At 40.4% G+C, this 15,839-nt stretch overlaps 1 protein-coding gene across 1 annotated transcript; it reads left to right on the plus strand.

Annotated features, from left to right (window-relative positions):
* Positions 1 to 11,413: 11,413 nt before the first annotated feature.
* On the plus strand, positions 11,414 to 14,100 carry fzd8a (frizzled class receptor 8a). Its single transcript, XM_035412038.1, has one exon. The coding sequence runs from the start codon at positions 11,838 to 11,840 to the stop codon at positions 13,593 to 13,595; it is 1,758 nt and encodes a 585-aa protein (XP_035267929.1). The 5' UTR covers positions 11,414 to 11,837; the 3' UTR covers positions 13,596 to 14,100.
* Positions 14,101 to 15,839: the final 1,739 nt, after the last annotated feature.

Below are 15,839 nucleotides of genomic sequence, written 5' to 3' on the forward strand. Positions count from 1 at the left end.
TCAGAGAGGCTAAGTAGGACAGGGTCAGGGCTCAGGTGGAACTTTTCCTCATTCTCGGTTGAGCCACAGGTCCACCTCGAGGAGGAGCAGGCTGGGTCCCTTGTCCCCCGCCCTTCCGAGCCTTCAACCGCATGGGTACGAGCCACAAATACTGACTAATCCTTTAAACACTACCGTGCAGAGGTTCCTCTTGTAACTGACCATCATGAGTAATGTAGTGAAATTGTGACCCACATGATTTACATTTTGCCCTGGAGATTTGTATATGGTGTCAGAATGCAAATATTCAGAGCAGTGGGCCTGTGCATGATGTCACGCACACTTTCTGCATTGTCTGTACCAGGGATGGGGCCAGTCCTGAATTTAATTGAGAATTACTGGTAAATTCCAAATCAATTTAATCAAAATAGGTAACAAGATATAGAATATGAATATAGAATTAGAATTTTTGTGTCAAAGAAATTCAAATAGCTAATTTATTTAACGGTGTTTGCTTAGATATCACTGACATATCAGCACAAGCACTATCTAAAACACAGGTGTCGGAGGGCTACAGTGTCTGCTGGTTTTCAGGGTATTCTCAGCACCAGTGGTTCATTTAATTTGTTAACTGGCTCAGGAATCCACACACCTTGCTCCCAAGGCCTTAATTGGCAGCTATTGAAAGGAAAGATTTTAGTCTGTCACCCCTGATCTAAAGCATGATTGAAACATTTAAGCTTTCAGGGTTATAGCTGGGTTTTTTTTTAAAGCATTTTTTTTTTTCAAATCACTGAACACATTTATTACATGTATTATTCATTTATTATAGATTAATTACACAAACACTGTGCATTGTTGCACAATGTGATTGCAAGTATAGTCTTTGGAAGATGTGCAAATATAGGTTTTGTTGAATTTTTTTCTATAATAAATGTCAGATTTCTGTCTGTCAGCTCTGTGGCTTATGGAGCTCAAGTTAACTTTGTGGGTGTAGCAGAGCATGTTCACAAAACTTCAGCAAAGCGTGTTGTCACACTGCCAAAGCTCCAAGTCCACTGTTTTTATTGGCAGCGAAAGTAATCATGAGATTTAGCCATAGCTATATGAATTAAATACTTGAGTTGCACCACAAAGAGCAAGGCATACCTACCTGTACAAAAATGGAATGAAAACATGTAATGGAAAATTGAGCACAGATGCTGTCTTAGTTCTGCATTGTTTGTATATTGTGTCTATAAGTAGAATCCTTGACTAAACTGTAGTTTATCATACTAAACAGATATTCACACTGTGATTCATTCACCCCTTTGAAAAATTTGTTTTCAGGCTCCTTGCTTACTGATGTACTGTTCCATAAAGAATTCAACAAATTGTATAGCAGGTCTCAGATGAGAGACCAATCATTTTTGTATAAATGGAGTCCTGAAAATAACTGTTTTTCCTGGTGACTTTGTTAAGCAATTGGGTGACATGCTTGGTCCTAACCTAATCTTTTTTTCTTTTTTTTGCGGGGGGGGAGGGGGTTGTTGGTCTCAGGCAGTGTGTGGGAATGGCGGGGGGGGGGGGGGGGGGGGGGGTCAATAGAGGAACAGCTAGTGCATCTGAAAGTTTGAAGAAGTCTGATGATGTGAAATGCCGTATGCCATTCTATTATACAATTATCAGTCTAAGCAGATTGATGATTTATTGTGAAGTAACCCATCCAAATCTGTGGACAGATAACATCTACGCCATTGACTGCAATATTTTACATTTATGTAGCCTTAATGTGAATGTCAATTTGTCAAAGGTGAAATTGGTTACTACGTAAAGCAAAATGTAACCACTTAAAATCTGTCATCCAAAAATGTGATTCCCGTGGCGTGATTAAAACCTGAGCACTTCTGCCATTACTGGAGTTCCATTTTCTGAATTATTACTGTCCCGATGACCGTTTAAGAGAAAGGTGGTTTATCTCAGATTATCAGAGTACCACCTGATCGAGGCTGTGAAGAACCCAATTCTCTCATTAAACTGGTAGCAACACGTTCTGAGAAAGTACATTTTAAAACTGTCGGCCGCTCTCTGTTCCCTCAGCTAGTGTTCAGTACAAAAGGAAGAGTTCAGTGCCCTTAATTATGCTTTTTAATAGGCTCTGGTGCACATTAATGGAACTAGAATCTCACAATTTAAAAGGCTAGGAATATTTTTTTTTTTTTTTTTTTTTTTTTAAACATGTGGTTCTAAAAACTGAAATCGTCTACATCTTTAATGTTGCATTCTGATCTTTTCATTATTTCTGCTTCTTTTTAAACATTTAAATTGCAGGTTGCGTCCAATTATCACCAATTTTGCCTCTGAATTAATGTGAGGTGTCCAGTAGATGTGGTCCAGCTACTGGAGAGAAAGATATACTCTGTAAACATAACAAAACTCGTTAGGCCTATAAAATGAGATTCTCTAGGAAGGTGGCGATACCTGCTGGGTACCGTTTACCCCAAAGACCGATGCTGCATAAATTGACCATTGGTGGTAACAAGATTAGCATTCACATTGCGTTAGGTAATATTTCAATATTTGTATTGAAACATATGCATTTCTATTGTGTTTAAGATATTCGATCATCCTTCCTGGTAGATTATACTAATGTGAGCTTTTTTTTATGGTGCATTTTGAGGCCATTTTGAATAACCACAATTAACTTCATCCACATGATTACAGAGAAACATTATGTCTGGGTATAGTAAGTAAGATCATGGAAAGCTAAAATACCTGAGATTTACACTTCACTATTTTATTTGTGTGTGCATCAACGAAAAGCCCAATGAGGTTTTTTCATATGATTAATAGTCATTAAATTAGCTTATTACAACAGCAACTGGTAAGGTGCAGGAAACTGTGAGATAACTGGCAGTACTGTACTGAGAAGAATAATGACTTGCTGCCAGTGATTCTACTCAGCAGCTAAATGGAATACCTGATGCAACAGACCAATCTCATGCCCTGTCCATGTTTGGTTACTGTTGCTGTATCACTCAAGCTTTCTGAAAATTTGGCCAGAGTCATTCAGCTTAGCCAGCAACCACAAGATACAATTGATCAATTTTGGAGATTGTGTAGCAAATCAACCAGAAGCTGACAGCAACGAATTCAATATGTTTTGAAGGATACATTAAAAAAAATGAAATTACTTAATTATATTACAATGAACGGCAAAACGAAAAGAAAAACTGAAGCCAAATGCTATCGCTCACTTTGCAAAGAAGAAGCCCTCATTTATCAGTAATCAGTACAGACTGAAGAAAAAAACATTACAAAACAGTGTTATTCTTGGAGTTGTCTACCGGGTGAGTTAAATAGTTGTTTCTTAGTTTAATATTAACTGAATGGTTTTGGATACAGTGGATTAGTCCCCCAAACTGGAGGAGCATTATAAATAATACAGTTACCATGCACAACTGCCAAAAAATTATGGAAAGTGCTAATAATGCGGGAAATCTGGGAAATGGAAAAAAGAAAATGGCGTTTGTGTTCAGCTGATGATGAGGTCCTCTACATGGAGGACTCCAATGCTGATACTTAAGTAATTTTGTTTTGAGTTTTAGAAATGGATAAAAACATCATCTATACTGTTAGGGTATTGAGTGTTGTGAGGTGGTGGCACCTCTCACTCATTGGTTTCTGTGGGTTAATTGTCCCTGATGAGGGTCAGGTGTGTGAGTCCTATATCTAGCCCCTGGTTTCCGGGGTTCAGCACAGACTCATTGTTTGTCATTCTCTAGGTGTGTAGGGGTGTACGAATCCGCAGAAGTTACCGCATCGATCATATCTGCGAGATTTGACCACCATTTAGTGTCTTCTCTGAGTTGATTCTCTCTTAGCGCTGTGGAGGACATTTTCCCCTCGTCTCTTTAGTTTACCTTTTCCAACTCGCCTGGCTGTGAGTGTCATTTTCTTTAGTAGGTTACTCCACTCTGTTTTCCAATTGGGTTTTTACTTTCTAGGTAGCTACGCTGCGGCAGTGTTCAGTTTTTAGTTTTCTGAGTCCGCTGACAGAAGATTCAGTGAGTAGAGGGAGCGATTATTTAGAGCTCTTTATTATTTGGTGTCTCCCCTGTCCCTTTCAACCGCTTGCCGATTTTTGTGGTTACCCCTCGGGGTTAACTTTTAGATCCCCTCGGTCCGCAATTGCATCCCACCTCCCACTACCGTGACAGGTATTGCTTTTACAAGTCCCCAATCTTAACTATATTTGGTGGTTAAAAATACAAAATCAGTCTATAGGAAACAATGTTGCGGCTGCTGAAGTCCTGAAAGCTTGACCAAGTTGGTGGATAGCAACGGTTCCCAAGCTGTGATTGGAGGGACAAAAAGATAAGGCGGGGCTTGGGATCAGTCAATTGATAACGGTGCACTCAAAAAGGAAGTAGAAGTTCAGATCACCATACGCTGTACAATCATTGGCTCAGAGTTATTAAACATGGCTCTGAAAATGTCGCTAGATGCTAGAAGGGTCTAGGTACACCTTTCACATTGACCCTATGGTCCAATAGTTGGTTGGGTGGCAAAGGCCTCTTTTCTTGCAGCAGAAAGAAATTTTAGCATTTCCCGCCTGGTTCAGACAGCACTAAGCTCAACTGATAAAATTTGGACAGACAGGCATGCACACATTTTCTTTTAGATGCAAGTTTCCGCGATGCAATCAAACAGTACGCAGGCACTGCAAAAGTGTCAATATGTTTTAGTAAACAATTCATCACATAGTTGAGCATTAGTTTCATCAAAGTAAGTATTTTGTGTTCTCCTCTGAATCATCATTTCCCTTCCAGTTGTTAGGGTACATACATGGTACAAACATCTACAATGTCTTCCAGGACATGTACAAAGTGGAATCCTTCACCACCCTCATTCTGGGAACATAATACAATGTGAGTACTGTACATACACACACATACAAAATCAAAATAAGATGGGATAGCATCTTCTCTGGAGATTGTGCTAGGACACAGACATATACACAGACACAAATACAGAGGGCAAAATTGTCTTTACTTCGGTTTTCAGGGAACCAGCCTCTCCATCTTGGATTCAGTGTCAGTCTGCACGTTTATCACAGCTCACCACACTGAGCAATGCTTCTCAGCTTCTTCCTTCAGGCTGGGATCCCTGCTCCATTTTCACTGCCACTGAGCAATTCACCCCCACACAAAACACTCAGCCTACACGAAAGCAACCAACAAGGAATATAAAAAGAAACTAATCCATAAGCACACAAAATGTTGAGGTGCAACCCGGCCATCCTCAGTCCCAACTCTTGACTCTCCTTGCCTAACACAGTTATCTGCATTTAGAGTGAGCTTCATAATATTTTGGACAAAGACCAGCTTCTTTGGCCACGTCCACCTTCTCATGCATCTTTGCATGGCAACAACAACAACAAAAATTATAATAACTGAGCAAGCGCGAGGAGTTCTGACCTCCAGAAAAACTGACTGGCAGGTATACAAGAGCTGTGCCCCCCTATGTCCCTCGGTGCTCTCTGGGGAAGGCCATAGCCCTTTTTTCACATTCTGAAACTTGGGGAACTTTCTACCAAGAATGGCCGTGCATTCTGACTGAGTGCAGGTGTTCGCATCCGAACTACAAATGCGATTTTACACCGGCGTCAATCCCCCCCAGGTTCTGCCTGTCAGCCAAATGACAGAATGTCAACAGAAAAGCAAAAAAACAAATAGGCTCGCACTTACACATGTCTTTATGAATAAACAAGCCTTAATACTCCTGCTAATAAGTATTAGGGGTGCCTTAGGTAATTTGCTGGAGGTGTTTGCCTGTGAAACGTGAAGGGTTTGACAAGCTAACCGCCAGGCAAGAATGCTTCACTGCAAGGCTGTTTCATTATACATCTGCTCCTGCTTTCCTGGGGGTTTTTTCCCTTTCAATTTCTTTCTAAATATTTCTGTGGTTCGGCCCCCCTCCAGCCTCATGGTCATCCGTGTGCTGCCCGCACCATCTGTTCTGCAGTCCAGGCACGGGGAGAGAAGGAGGGGAAAGGCGGGCTGCTGCATCTGCACGGGCCCGCTAACAAACAGGTGTGCCGGCCATTTGGGTGGCTATAGATTTATTCCCGGAATCTCACAGGATATCTGGTGATATCTAAATCCCCTGACCTATGGCTACGTGTGCATGTCCGGGGGACATCTGGGTGGCAAGTCCTCCTCTTTACCCAGAAGTATGGCCCTGATGTCCAGTCCTTTCCTAGTTTCCAGGGTGACTTGCGGTCAGAATGCAGAATGTATTGACTTTGTGTCTGATGTGTAACAGACATTGTGTAAATTGTGTCGTAGGTCATTGCTGAGACACTAGCATTAGTAAATATGGCAGGGGACTGCTGAGATGACACTTGAGGTTTTGCTCAAGGCATTAGAGTTGTAGGGTCGGTCTTGTACTGACAAGCAGTTATATTGAAATTAAAAGTATTCAAACATTTGAGACAGGTCCTGCTACCTACTGCATGGGAGGTTGTTATATTTGTGTTTTTCATTGGAAACTGGGACAAAATACAGAATATATGTCACTTTCTACCTGGAAGGGTTATTTTTCAAGGGAAGAAATCACAGAGAATTCTGCTAGCTCTGCTTATGAGTAAAGAGGTGAAAAACCACCAATGAAAAATCCTGTTCTCCAACTCTCTCAGAAGATGCTTGTCCTTTAGTGAATCGCTCACAACCCTGGTCTTTCACCAACACCAGGCACGCTTTCCCTAGTACTCCTGCAGAAAATCAATGGAGCGATGTTCATTTCTGTAAAATAACAAGAACACATGAGAGAGAAAACAGAATCACCCGCCAGACATCTCTCAGCTTTCACTTTGTCCTATGTGAGCACCAGATGTCTATTTTAGCTGACAATGTCAAAAGGCTTTCTACAGCATGCCAATCATGCATCCTATTACATTACCACTTTAGTAAAGGGCATTGTGCTGGATCCGTCTGAGAAAGAACAAATAACACATCTATTTGTGCTCACTGAATATCAGGAAGGAATGAACGAGAGAAATACTATTTTGCTAGTGCCATTTTACTGTAACTGTTTACAAGAAGGCTGGTAACCTATGACCCCATATGATGAATGTGCAGCCATACTGTGATTTAAACTAATGCTCTATTTGTAATAACATATTTTTAATTGTATTAACGATATATTTAATACTATAAACTAAAATGAATGATACTATGTCATAATGCAATTGTTTGCTTTCAAAATATAGGTGTATGAGATCTATATTACTACATAACTTGTTTAATTTATATTACAAGAGGGCCATACTTAGAAATGGAGGAGCTGTGCTCAAAGCTTAATATACAGTGTAACTCTACTGGCTGTTCTTTCTTCCCTGACAGTCAGAAAAGAGCAGGTTCCAGGTGGCCCAGCCTGTAGAGCCACTCACTATAGATACAGGCTGTAAGTTAGTGCAGCGGTGTAGCATAATCGCAAGCGAGCTGGATGTGCAACTTCACCGCTGTAGGTCACAAGGTGGGGCATGGCCATTGTATCCTTCAGCAAGGCGCTTAATGTGAATTTCTTCAGTGTGTGTGTGTGTATAATATATATATATATATATATATATATATATATATATGTATGTATAAATGGATTGTAAAACAGCAAATAAAGAGACTACACTGTGTGAATAGGGTAACTGCAAACTGAAAGCTAAGAAACCAAATATATATATATGAATACACTGTGCTGAGTTAAATGAGTTGTTTCACTTCAGCCAGTTGTGTGAGAACACATTAGAATTCGGGGGAGGGAGAAGGCTTCCTGAACTGTCCGTGCCCAGCAGTAGACTGATTAGAGGGGCCGGCCTTGTTTGTCAAGGTAATGAGGCGGAGGTGAGGTGATTCGCAAGGTACACGCTCTGTCACCTCAGGGCACTGAGAGAGAAGGAGAACAGCAGCCCCCATCACACCTGACATTGATTAGGAGCAAAGCTTTCAGCAAATAAAGCCCATGGGGGGGCGGGGGGGTGATCACGAATCGAAGGCCGGGGAAGTGTCCTCCCTCTCAAGGAAGTAAGTAACAAAAAAAAGCTAAAATAGTCAGTGAGCTTCAGTCTTTTTTAAAGGATTTCTTTCTTCCCATAAGCCTTTGCTTTTGATTTTCTTTTTTAAGAAAATGGTTTCATGTCATCAAATGCCACTGCTTTTGTTAGTGTTTTGAAAGTAGTCCTTCTGTTTCCCAAACCCAGCCAGTTACTGAATAACAGTATCCCCCACTTCTCTCACCCTTTCTGTCTTTCACTTCATGTTCTACAAAAATGTATGGAGGAAATGGGATTCTAACAATGACGCGTCCTATGTTGAAGTACTTTTTTTTTTTTTTTAAGTACAAAGACGACTTCTAAAAATCCAGATCTATTTTACCACAGGTAAGGTGTGTTTTCGGATGGCAAACATTTGAGAACAATTTTCACCTACCCGAACATTCAGTAAGTTCACTCCTTAGCTATAAATCTACACAGTCTGAATAACAGGGGCTGAGAGACTATGCAAGTTTTTAAATCAGGGAATTTTACCACAGCTCCCTGTTGGTTTCCTTATTTCTACATTTTATTATACTATTGAACTCTCAGTCTTCATTGACTATTTGCAGAAGCTCAGTACCACTTCTCAAACCTGACACTCACCAAGGCACCAAGTTCAGCATACACTAATATTTACAAAAAAAAAATCAATTGCAAAAATTGTGTTGCGCAAAAAAGTGTTGGGAGATTTTAACAACAGAGCTCCTATCATAAAAACTACAAATATAACTTCTTAAAATCCCAGTAAAACAGGTAAACTTTTTTTTATTTTTCAGATGGAAAATATTTAATAATTTTCACATCCCAAAACATTCATTATGTTCTCTATTTAACCATAAATATATACAAAGTCATCATTCTGAGTGAATCATTACCTACCCTTGGAACTAAATAAATTTGTGGATGCCTTTTGGCCTGCACTGAACTCTGTGTGCGTGTGTGTGTGTGTGTGCACTCTCTCTCTCTCTCTCTCTCTCTCATGTACATAGTATTCATATATTTATATATAGATATATGTCCTGTTGTGATGATAGCCCACATAAAATACACCCCTTTAGCATGGTATTTAGTTTGGCTTAGTTTTTGCATTTTTAAGAATGCTTTCTATACTCGTCACACTGTCTATTCTGGCCAATGCTAAAAATACAAGCAAAATCCATTTCTACTGAGAAATTATAGGGTACATTTCCAGCCACACTTGAATAAACTATTCAGGTATGCATAATTATATTATTCCCATTTCCCGTGGAATTACATAACTATAGGCAGTACACTATATATATATATATATATATATATATATATATATATATATATATATATATATGATCCTGATTAAAGTCTTGATTATTTAACCGTACATATTTTCTTCTTCAGAATCTGGCTAAGCTTTTTAAGCATTTCTCTTGCACCTGTTAATCCAATTTGCATCAAGGGCAAATATAAAACATTTGTGCCAATAAACATCTGTCCATGAAGCTTATTTTAAGAAGGTGTGCATATTTAATTATACAAAGGACAGGCACAAACAGCTTAGACCGTCATGTATTTATAGAAATGGGAATGTGTCACTCAGCCGAGAGTTCCTTACACTCGGCCATTATGGAATGAGCCCCCCAATCTCCTAAGGGCTTGAATGGTGGACTGAAAATTAACTTTTAAACAGATGCAGTAATTCCATTTCCAGACCTCTCAGATTTGGAATGTGCGGGGCCTCGTGTAACCCAACCCCGGCTGTCCCCATTACGGGGGCTGGCTTCAACAGTTGGTGGCTGGAGCAGAGGCCTATCTCCCTGTTAATCAATATGGGTGCAGGGCCGGCAGACACAATCAGCGTAAGTGATGCTCATTCTAATGTGCAGCTATTATATTTGTGGCTATTATAATGGCTTGGAGACCAGACTTGGTTCATGACCTAGGAGGGGAAAGCCCCAACAAATTACGAGTCCAGTGGGTATCAGATGTACCATCCCAGTTTCAAAGACACTGAAAAAAAGCCCACAAAACGACACTTGTGGAATATAAACTAGCCCAATAACAAAAAAGGTTCCAAATTATTACTTTCCTTATTCCTAAATTTTAGATATTCTGCCTATTCAAAATAAATACACTCTTGTCTATAAATTTGTTCTGCATTGAATATTTGTGTTCAGATCAATGCCAGAATAATCAATGAGAAATACAAATTATGTTGTACATGCTGCCTACCCTACCAAAACCTTTTGTTCAATAGATACTTTTTTACAATGTTAAAGTGATGTTTAAGGTGATTTATGTCACCTGAGGACGTGGTGTGAAACACGGGAAATATTGCCCCAACTTCTGGTGTGTGTACCACATCCGTGACGAATAAAATGGCTATTTGCACACCAGAAACTATTCAATACCCCCAAACTAACACAAACAAGAAACAACAACTACTTTTAAAAGACTGAGGGGGCTGCACGTTTTCCGTCCTTTACAAACAGTTCTGCTTGTTCTCTGGACTCCAGTAATTATGGTCTCTGCACGAGCCCAGTGCGAGCGTTAAACGAGACATCAGCACCTCAATTAAAAAATAAACACTCCATTCTTGGTGGAAGACAACCCCCTGGGACGTCCTAACAAGCGTAAATTAACCTGCGGAGGGGTTTTCCCCTCCTCTCGAATTTTGTGTGGCTAAATGTAGTTTCTTGTTTAGTTCTCAATATAAACACTGTCGTTGCTCTTTCCTGTATGTTTAATAGAAATGTAATGAACGTGGACTTGTTCCCCCTTTAACCTAGATCTGACACGATTAACTGTTTATATAATTGTAATTTCCCATGCTACATTTATGGGAGATAGATTATGATAGGCAATGTTTTATTATTGGCTCCATTGTAAAGTGTAATGTGACATGTTTGTAAATGGAAAAAAATGCGCAATTTAAATACATTTTATTTATACATTTATTTATTTATTTATATGTTGTGTTTTCTTTATTTTATTATTAACTGCTAACTGGTACCAAGAATCATTACCTTAATATGCATCCGTTTTTGTTGGGTTTTTTTAACTGACCGAAGGTTAAAAAATAAAAATAAAATGTTAAAACTCTGCAGTCACCATTCTAATATTTTATTACCAAACGTTCTGGTACTGTGATGTGAGTAGCGTGTGGTCAATTTATTAAGCAATGGCAAAGTTAAGAAATACAAATAAATAATGTAGTGAATATGAGCAAATTACTTCAGAACAGAACTGAACCAATGTAACAAAACACCTTAAGAAAAATTGATTGACTTATCCTCTTACTCCGCCCCTGCCGTTCAATGATTAGACAACCAGGCGTGGGGGAGTGACTCCACCGCCTCCTCTATAAATATTCAAAGACCCGTTCTACAGCAGACCGTTTCGTTGGGAAGTAGTAAGATAGAAGCGCGCCGAGAATCTAGTGTAATTAAGCGGCGTCGGGTACCAACTTTAGACTTCCATCTCATCTGAAACGGACTAAATGAATCCACAGAAAAGCAAGCGGCTGTTCGAGGATTCTGTTTATCACACCAATTTAAAGGAAAGTAATCAGTACTCCGAGTCGCCAGCGTTTCCTCAGCCATTTTGACTGCACGCCTGGAGGCTATTTTTTCTCCTGCTCGTCCTCCGTGAGTATACACGGTTTGCAAATTTGTTGCAACTCCGTGCCAAATAAGTACAGCGAAATGGGTTCGCTGTCCAGAATCTAACTGGACTGGGCTCCTTAGCGAAACAAACAAAAGAGACTAAGCGTTGTTTCTTTGACAGAGGAGAGACCAGTCTCTCTTTAAGGATGGAGTGCTACCTGTTGGGGATATACCTGCTTCTTGCACTCGTTGTGTTACAGAGATCGAGCTGCACCACAGCCAAGGAGATAACATGCCAGGAGATATCCGTACCTCTTTGCAAAGGAATCGGCTACAACTACACCTACATGCCGAACCAGTTCAATCACGACACGCAGGACGAAGCTGGCCTGGAGGTGCATCAGTTCTGGCCTCTGGTGGAAATCCAGTGTTCTCCGGACCTGAAGTTCTTTCTCTGTAGCATGTATACTCCTATTTGCTTGGAGGACTACAAGAAGCCGCTGCCGCCTTGCCGAAGTGTGTGCGAGAGAGCTCGAGCAGGCTGTGCGCCTCTAATGAGACAGTACGGCTTTCCCTGGCCCGACAGGATGAAATGCGACTTGCTGCCAGTGCAAGGCACCCCAGACACACTTTGTATGGACTACAACAGAACCGATTCAACGACAGTTTCTCCGGTCCTGTCAAAGCCCACAAATTATCCGGTTAAGCCATTTAATCCTCACAGAAACAAAAATGAACATGGTAGACCTGGTGTACCTGGTAGTAAACACAGACCGGCGGTTTCTCCTTGTGAGCCGGGCTGCCAGTGCCGCGAGCCCATGGTACAGGTAAACAGTGACCGACACCCGCTTTACAACCGAGTGAAGACCGGACAGATTCCGAACTGCGCAATGCCGTGCCATAACCCATATTTTACCCAGGACGAAAGAACGTTCACTGTTTTCTGGATTGGACTGTGGTCTGTGTTGTGTTTTGTCTCCACGTTCGCGACAGTGGCCACTTTTTTAATCGACATGGAGAGATTCAAGTACCCGGAGAGGCCCATCATTTTTCTCTCTGCTTGCTACATGTTTGTTTCTGTTGGTTATATTGTGCGACTAATTGCCGGTCACGAAAAGGTGGCATGCAACCGAGAGTATGACGTGGAGCATATTCACTACGAGACCACTGGCCCCGCGCTTTGTACCGTTGTTTTTCTCCTGATATACTTTTTCGGCATGGCAAGTTCTATCTGGTGGGTGATTCTGTCACTGACTTGGTTCCTGGCCGCCGGTATGAAGTGGGGTAACGAGGCTATTGCAAGTTACTCTCAGTATTTTCACCTGGCTGCATGGCTTATCCCGAGCATGAAATCCATTGCGGTTTTGGCACTGAGCTCAGTGGATGGGGACCCTGTGGCTGGAATCTGCTATGTTGGCAATCAGAATTTGGACAATCTTAGAGGTTTCGTCTTGGCGCCATTGGTCATCTATTTGTTTATCGGCACAATGTTCCTTTTAGCGGGATTTGTTTCCCTGTTTAGGATCCGGAGTGTCATCAAGCAAGGAGGGACGAAAACGGACAAGCTTGAAAAACTGATGATTAGGATAGGGATTTTTACAGTGCTTTACACTGTACCTGCAACAATCATAGTTGCGTGTTACTTTTATGAACAGCACAACAGGCAGACTTGGGAGATTACACACAACTGCCACTGCCTGTTGGAACAGGGGCTCAATAAACCGGACTACGCTGTCTTCATGTTGAAGTACTTTATGTGCCTTCTCGTGGGCATCACATCGGGGGTGTGGATTTGGTCTGGGAAAACGCTGGAGTCCTGGCGAACCTTTTGCACAAGGTGTTGCTGGGGCAGCAAAGGCACGAGCGGGTCCATGTACAGTGACGTTAGTACAGGACTGACTTGGAGATCGGGTACAGCGAGCTCAGTGTCTTGCCCCAAACAGATGCCATTGTCGCAGGTTTGAAGAAAGCCCGTGGGCGGCGAATTGCGCTGAGAATTTCTGTCCTGCTAATTACCACACTAATAAACTTTCTCCAGGAGTTCTATTAGACAGGAGTATAGGAACCGGTTTGATCAATTAGCAACACTGAATTCAACCCATTTATATGCACATGACTAGCAATGGGTCGCTCATTGGAAAGTACAGGGCATTGTCATTTCCTGGCTTCGAGCACAGAAGCAGTTGTTTTTACTTGGTGTTCCTCTCAGCAAACGTGGTATTGTTTAACCCTAAAAAGTGTCAACAATCATTATCAAAGATGGTCGAATTAAGCCTTAATGTCTTAGTACCCAAATATTATACGGGTTTTTATTGCAAAATGTATTTATATAATTATTATGTACAAACTTGTAAATTGTGTATAGATTGAAATTTATAGGATATTGTAAATATGTATAAAGTGTAGATGTCACTTTGTGAGAACAAATATGACTTTATTTTGACAATAAAACCATTTTTGATAAATGTACATTCACGTGTAAATTATTTGTTTTAGACAATTCATAACTTCTGTCACATGGTTGGGTTTTTTTATTTTAAGAAGGAATTCTGCAATCTTTTGCGAGTATAACTTGTTTTTTTATCGAAAACCTTGACCTGCCTTTTTGGCGGTGGCTCAGCACTAATCGGGAGTGGTCTTTGACACGTACCATTTAGTTGACAAAAGAGAGATTATTTGGTTTAACCGTTTTATACACCAACTGTTCTCTGCAAAAATTTAATGCTCAATATTTTTATGTCCAGTCTGCGCCTTTGAACCTTCGTTAAAGTTAATTTATTAAAGGATCCGTTTGACCCATGTGTGTTTTTAGAAGTTTTCAAGGGCTACTTTCGGAAGATTTCAGCGGCTGTCTTTATATTGTCGACGGAGCTGCAAGGGTTCGGGCAGAAACAATATTGTAATGGCCATTAAAGCCCCACAGGAGGTCTGGTTCGCGTAATCCCCCTTAAGAAGAACCGTTTTGTAAGACAATTGTTTTAAAAGCTGTGGTCTTGTCCCCTAATTGTTCTGAAACACTGTGGTGCGTTTTTTATTTTATTTTTGTTTAAAACAAACACCTGTTTGCGTTTTCATCTCCTTGCATTGTACATTATCCTGGATCGTAAGGGTTCAAGTTTTAAACTGAGTAATTTGGAGGGCGGTATCTGTAGGCATGGTTATTAAGATGTCAGTCAAATGTAGTGGACAACTGCCTACCCAGTTCAAGATAATAACCCCCGTTCGGCCTGGCTACTGTTTCGAAGTCGCACGTGTCAACCACTGCACTTAAATCCCAGTAATCAAGCATGGGCAATGGCCAAAACCAATAGCCTCCAATCAAGTTTATAGTGCATCTAAAAATGTCAATAAGCTCAAACCAATAATACAAACCAATTGTAGGCTACTCAAAAAGCTTGATCCTCCTTCAGCTCTGTGTCTTTTGATTAACAAATAAATTGTTTACTGCGACATTGTCGATGGTCAGTATCTTCGTAATAGGTAGGATTATACAAGTTGATTACATTTTATTATTTTATTATTATTATTAGCCTATTATTTTTATTTTGCAGTAGCTTTATAATATTATATGTACCAGGGCTTATTAGATCTTATCCAGTTTTCATTTCGTTAGAGTAAGGTTGTCCACAGTTCTGCACATCAGAGTATTTGGAAACATTCAAACAGACTTGAAGTCCAAATCCCCACAAGCCACAATTTGCATTATCCTTTGCTTTGTGACCATGAATTTTAAACGGAATAAAATTGCAGAATCAAGGTAGAAATGTGCAATTAGTCAAGGCTATGCTTGTTTTCAACAACACATTTTTTGCAATATGCGATGACCTCTGAGAACAAAGTCGGGTGTTACTGTTTAACCAACTTGATGTGGGGGTACGAATAATTTCTGTCACGTATTTTAAGATCGCGTGTTAACGCTGATTTAGAGAACACTATGTCTTAGAATTTCTACACGCGTATTCACTTTTTGCAGTAACTTATGTTTACTTTACGTTTACTTTACTTTGCGTCCGTTACACTTGCATTTGCAATGCATTTGAGACTTGTTGGAGAATGTAAATTTTATCATTCACAATGCTGTGAAACTTTCGCAGGGGAAATGTGGAATTTAACTTGAATACCGGGGTTAATTTGCTCCCTGTGTTACAATCCAAATACATCTGTGCAGGTCGCCTTGAGGTAGCCTAGAGGCAGATTTGCTGAAAAGG

Source organism: Anguilla anguilla, chromosome 4, assembly GCF_013347855.1.
Source record: "Anguilla anguilla isolate fAngAng1 chromosome 4, fAngAng1.pri, whole genome shotgun sequence".
Classification (NCBI taxonomy): domain Eukaryota; kingdom Metazoa; phylum Chordata; class Actinopteri; order Anguilliformes; family Anguillidae; genus Anguilla; species Anguilla anguilla.

Excerpts from the sequence above, each read along its gene's own strand:
- fzd8a (XM_035412038.1), top strand. The coding sequence starts at position 11,838 with ATGGAGTGCTACCTGTTGGGGATATACCTGCTTCTTGCACTCGTTGTG.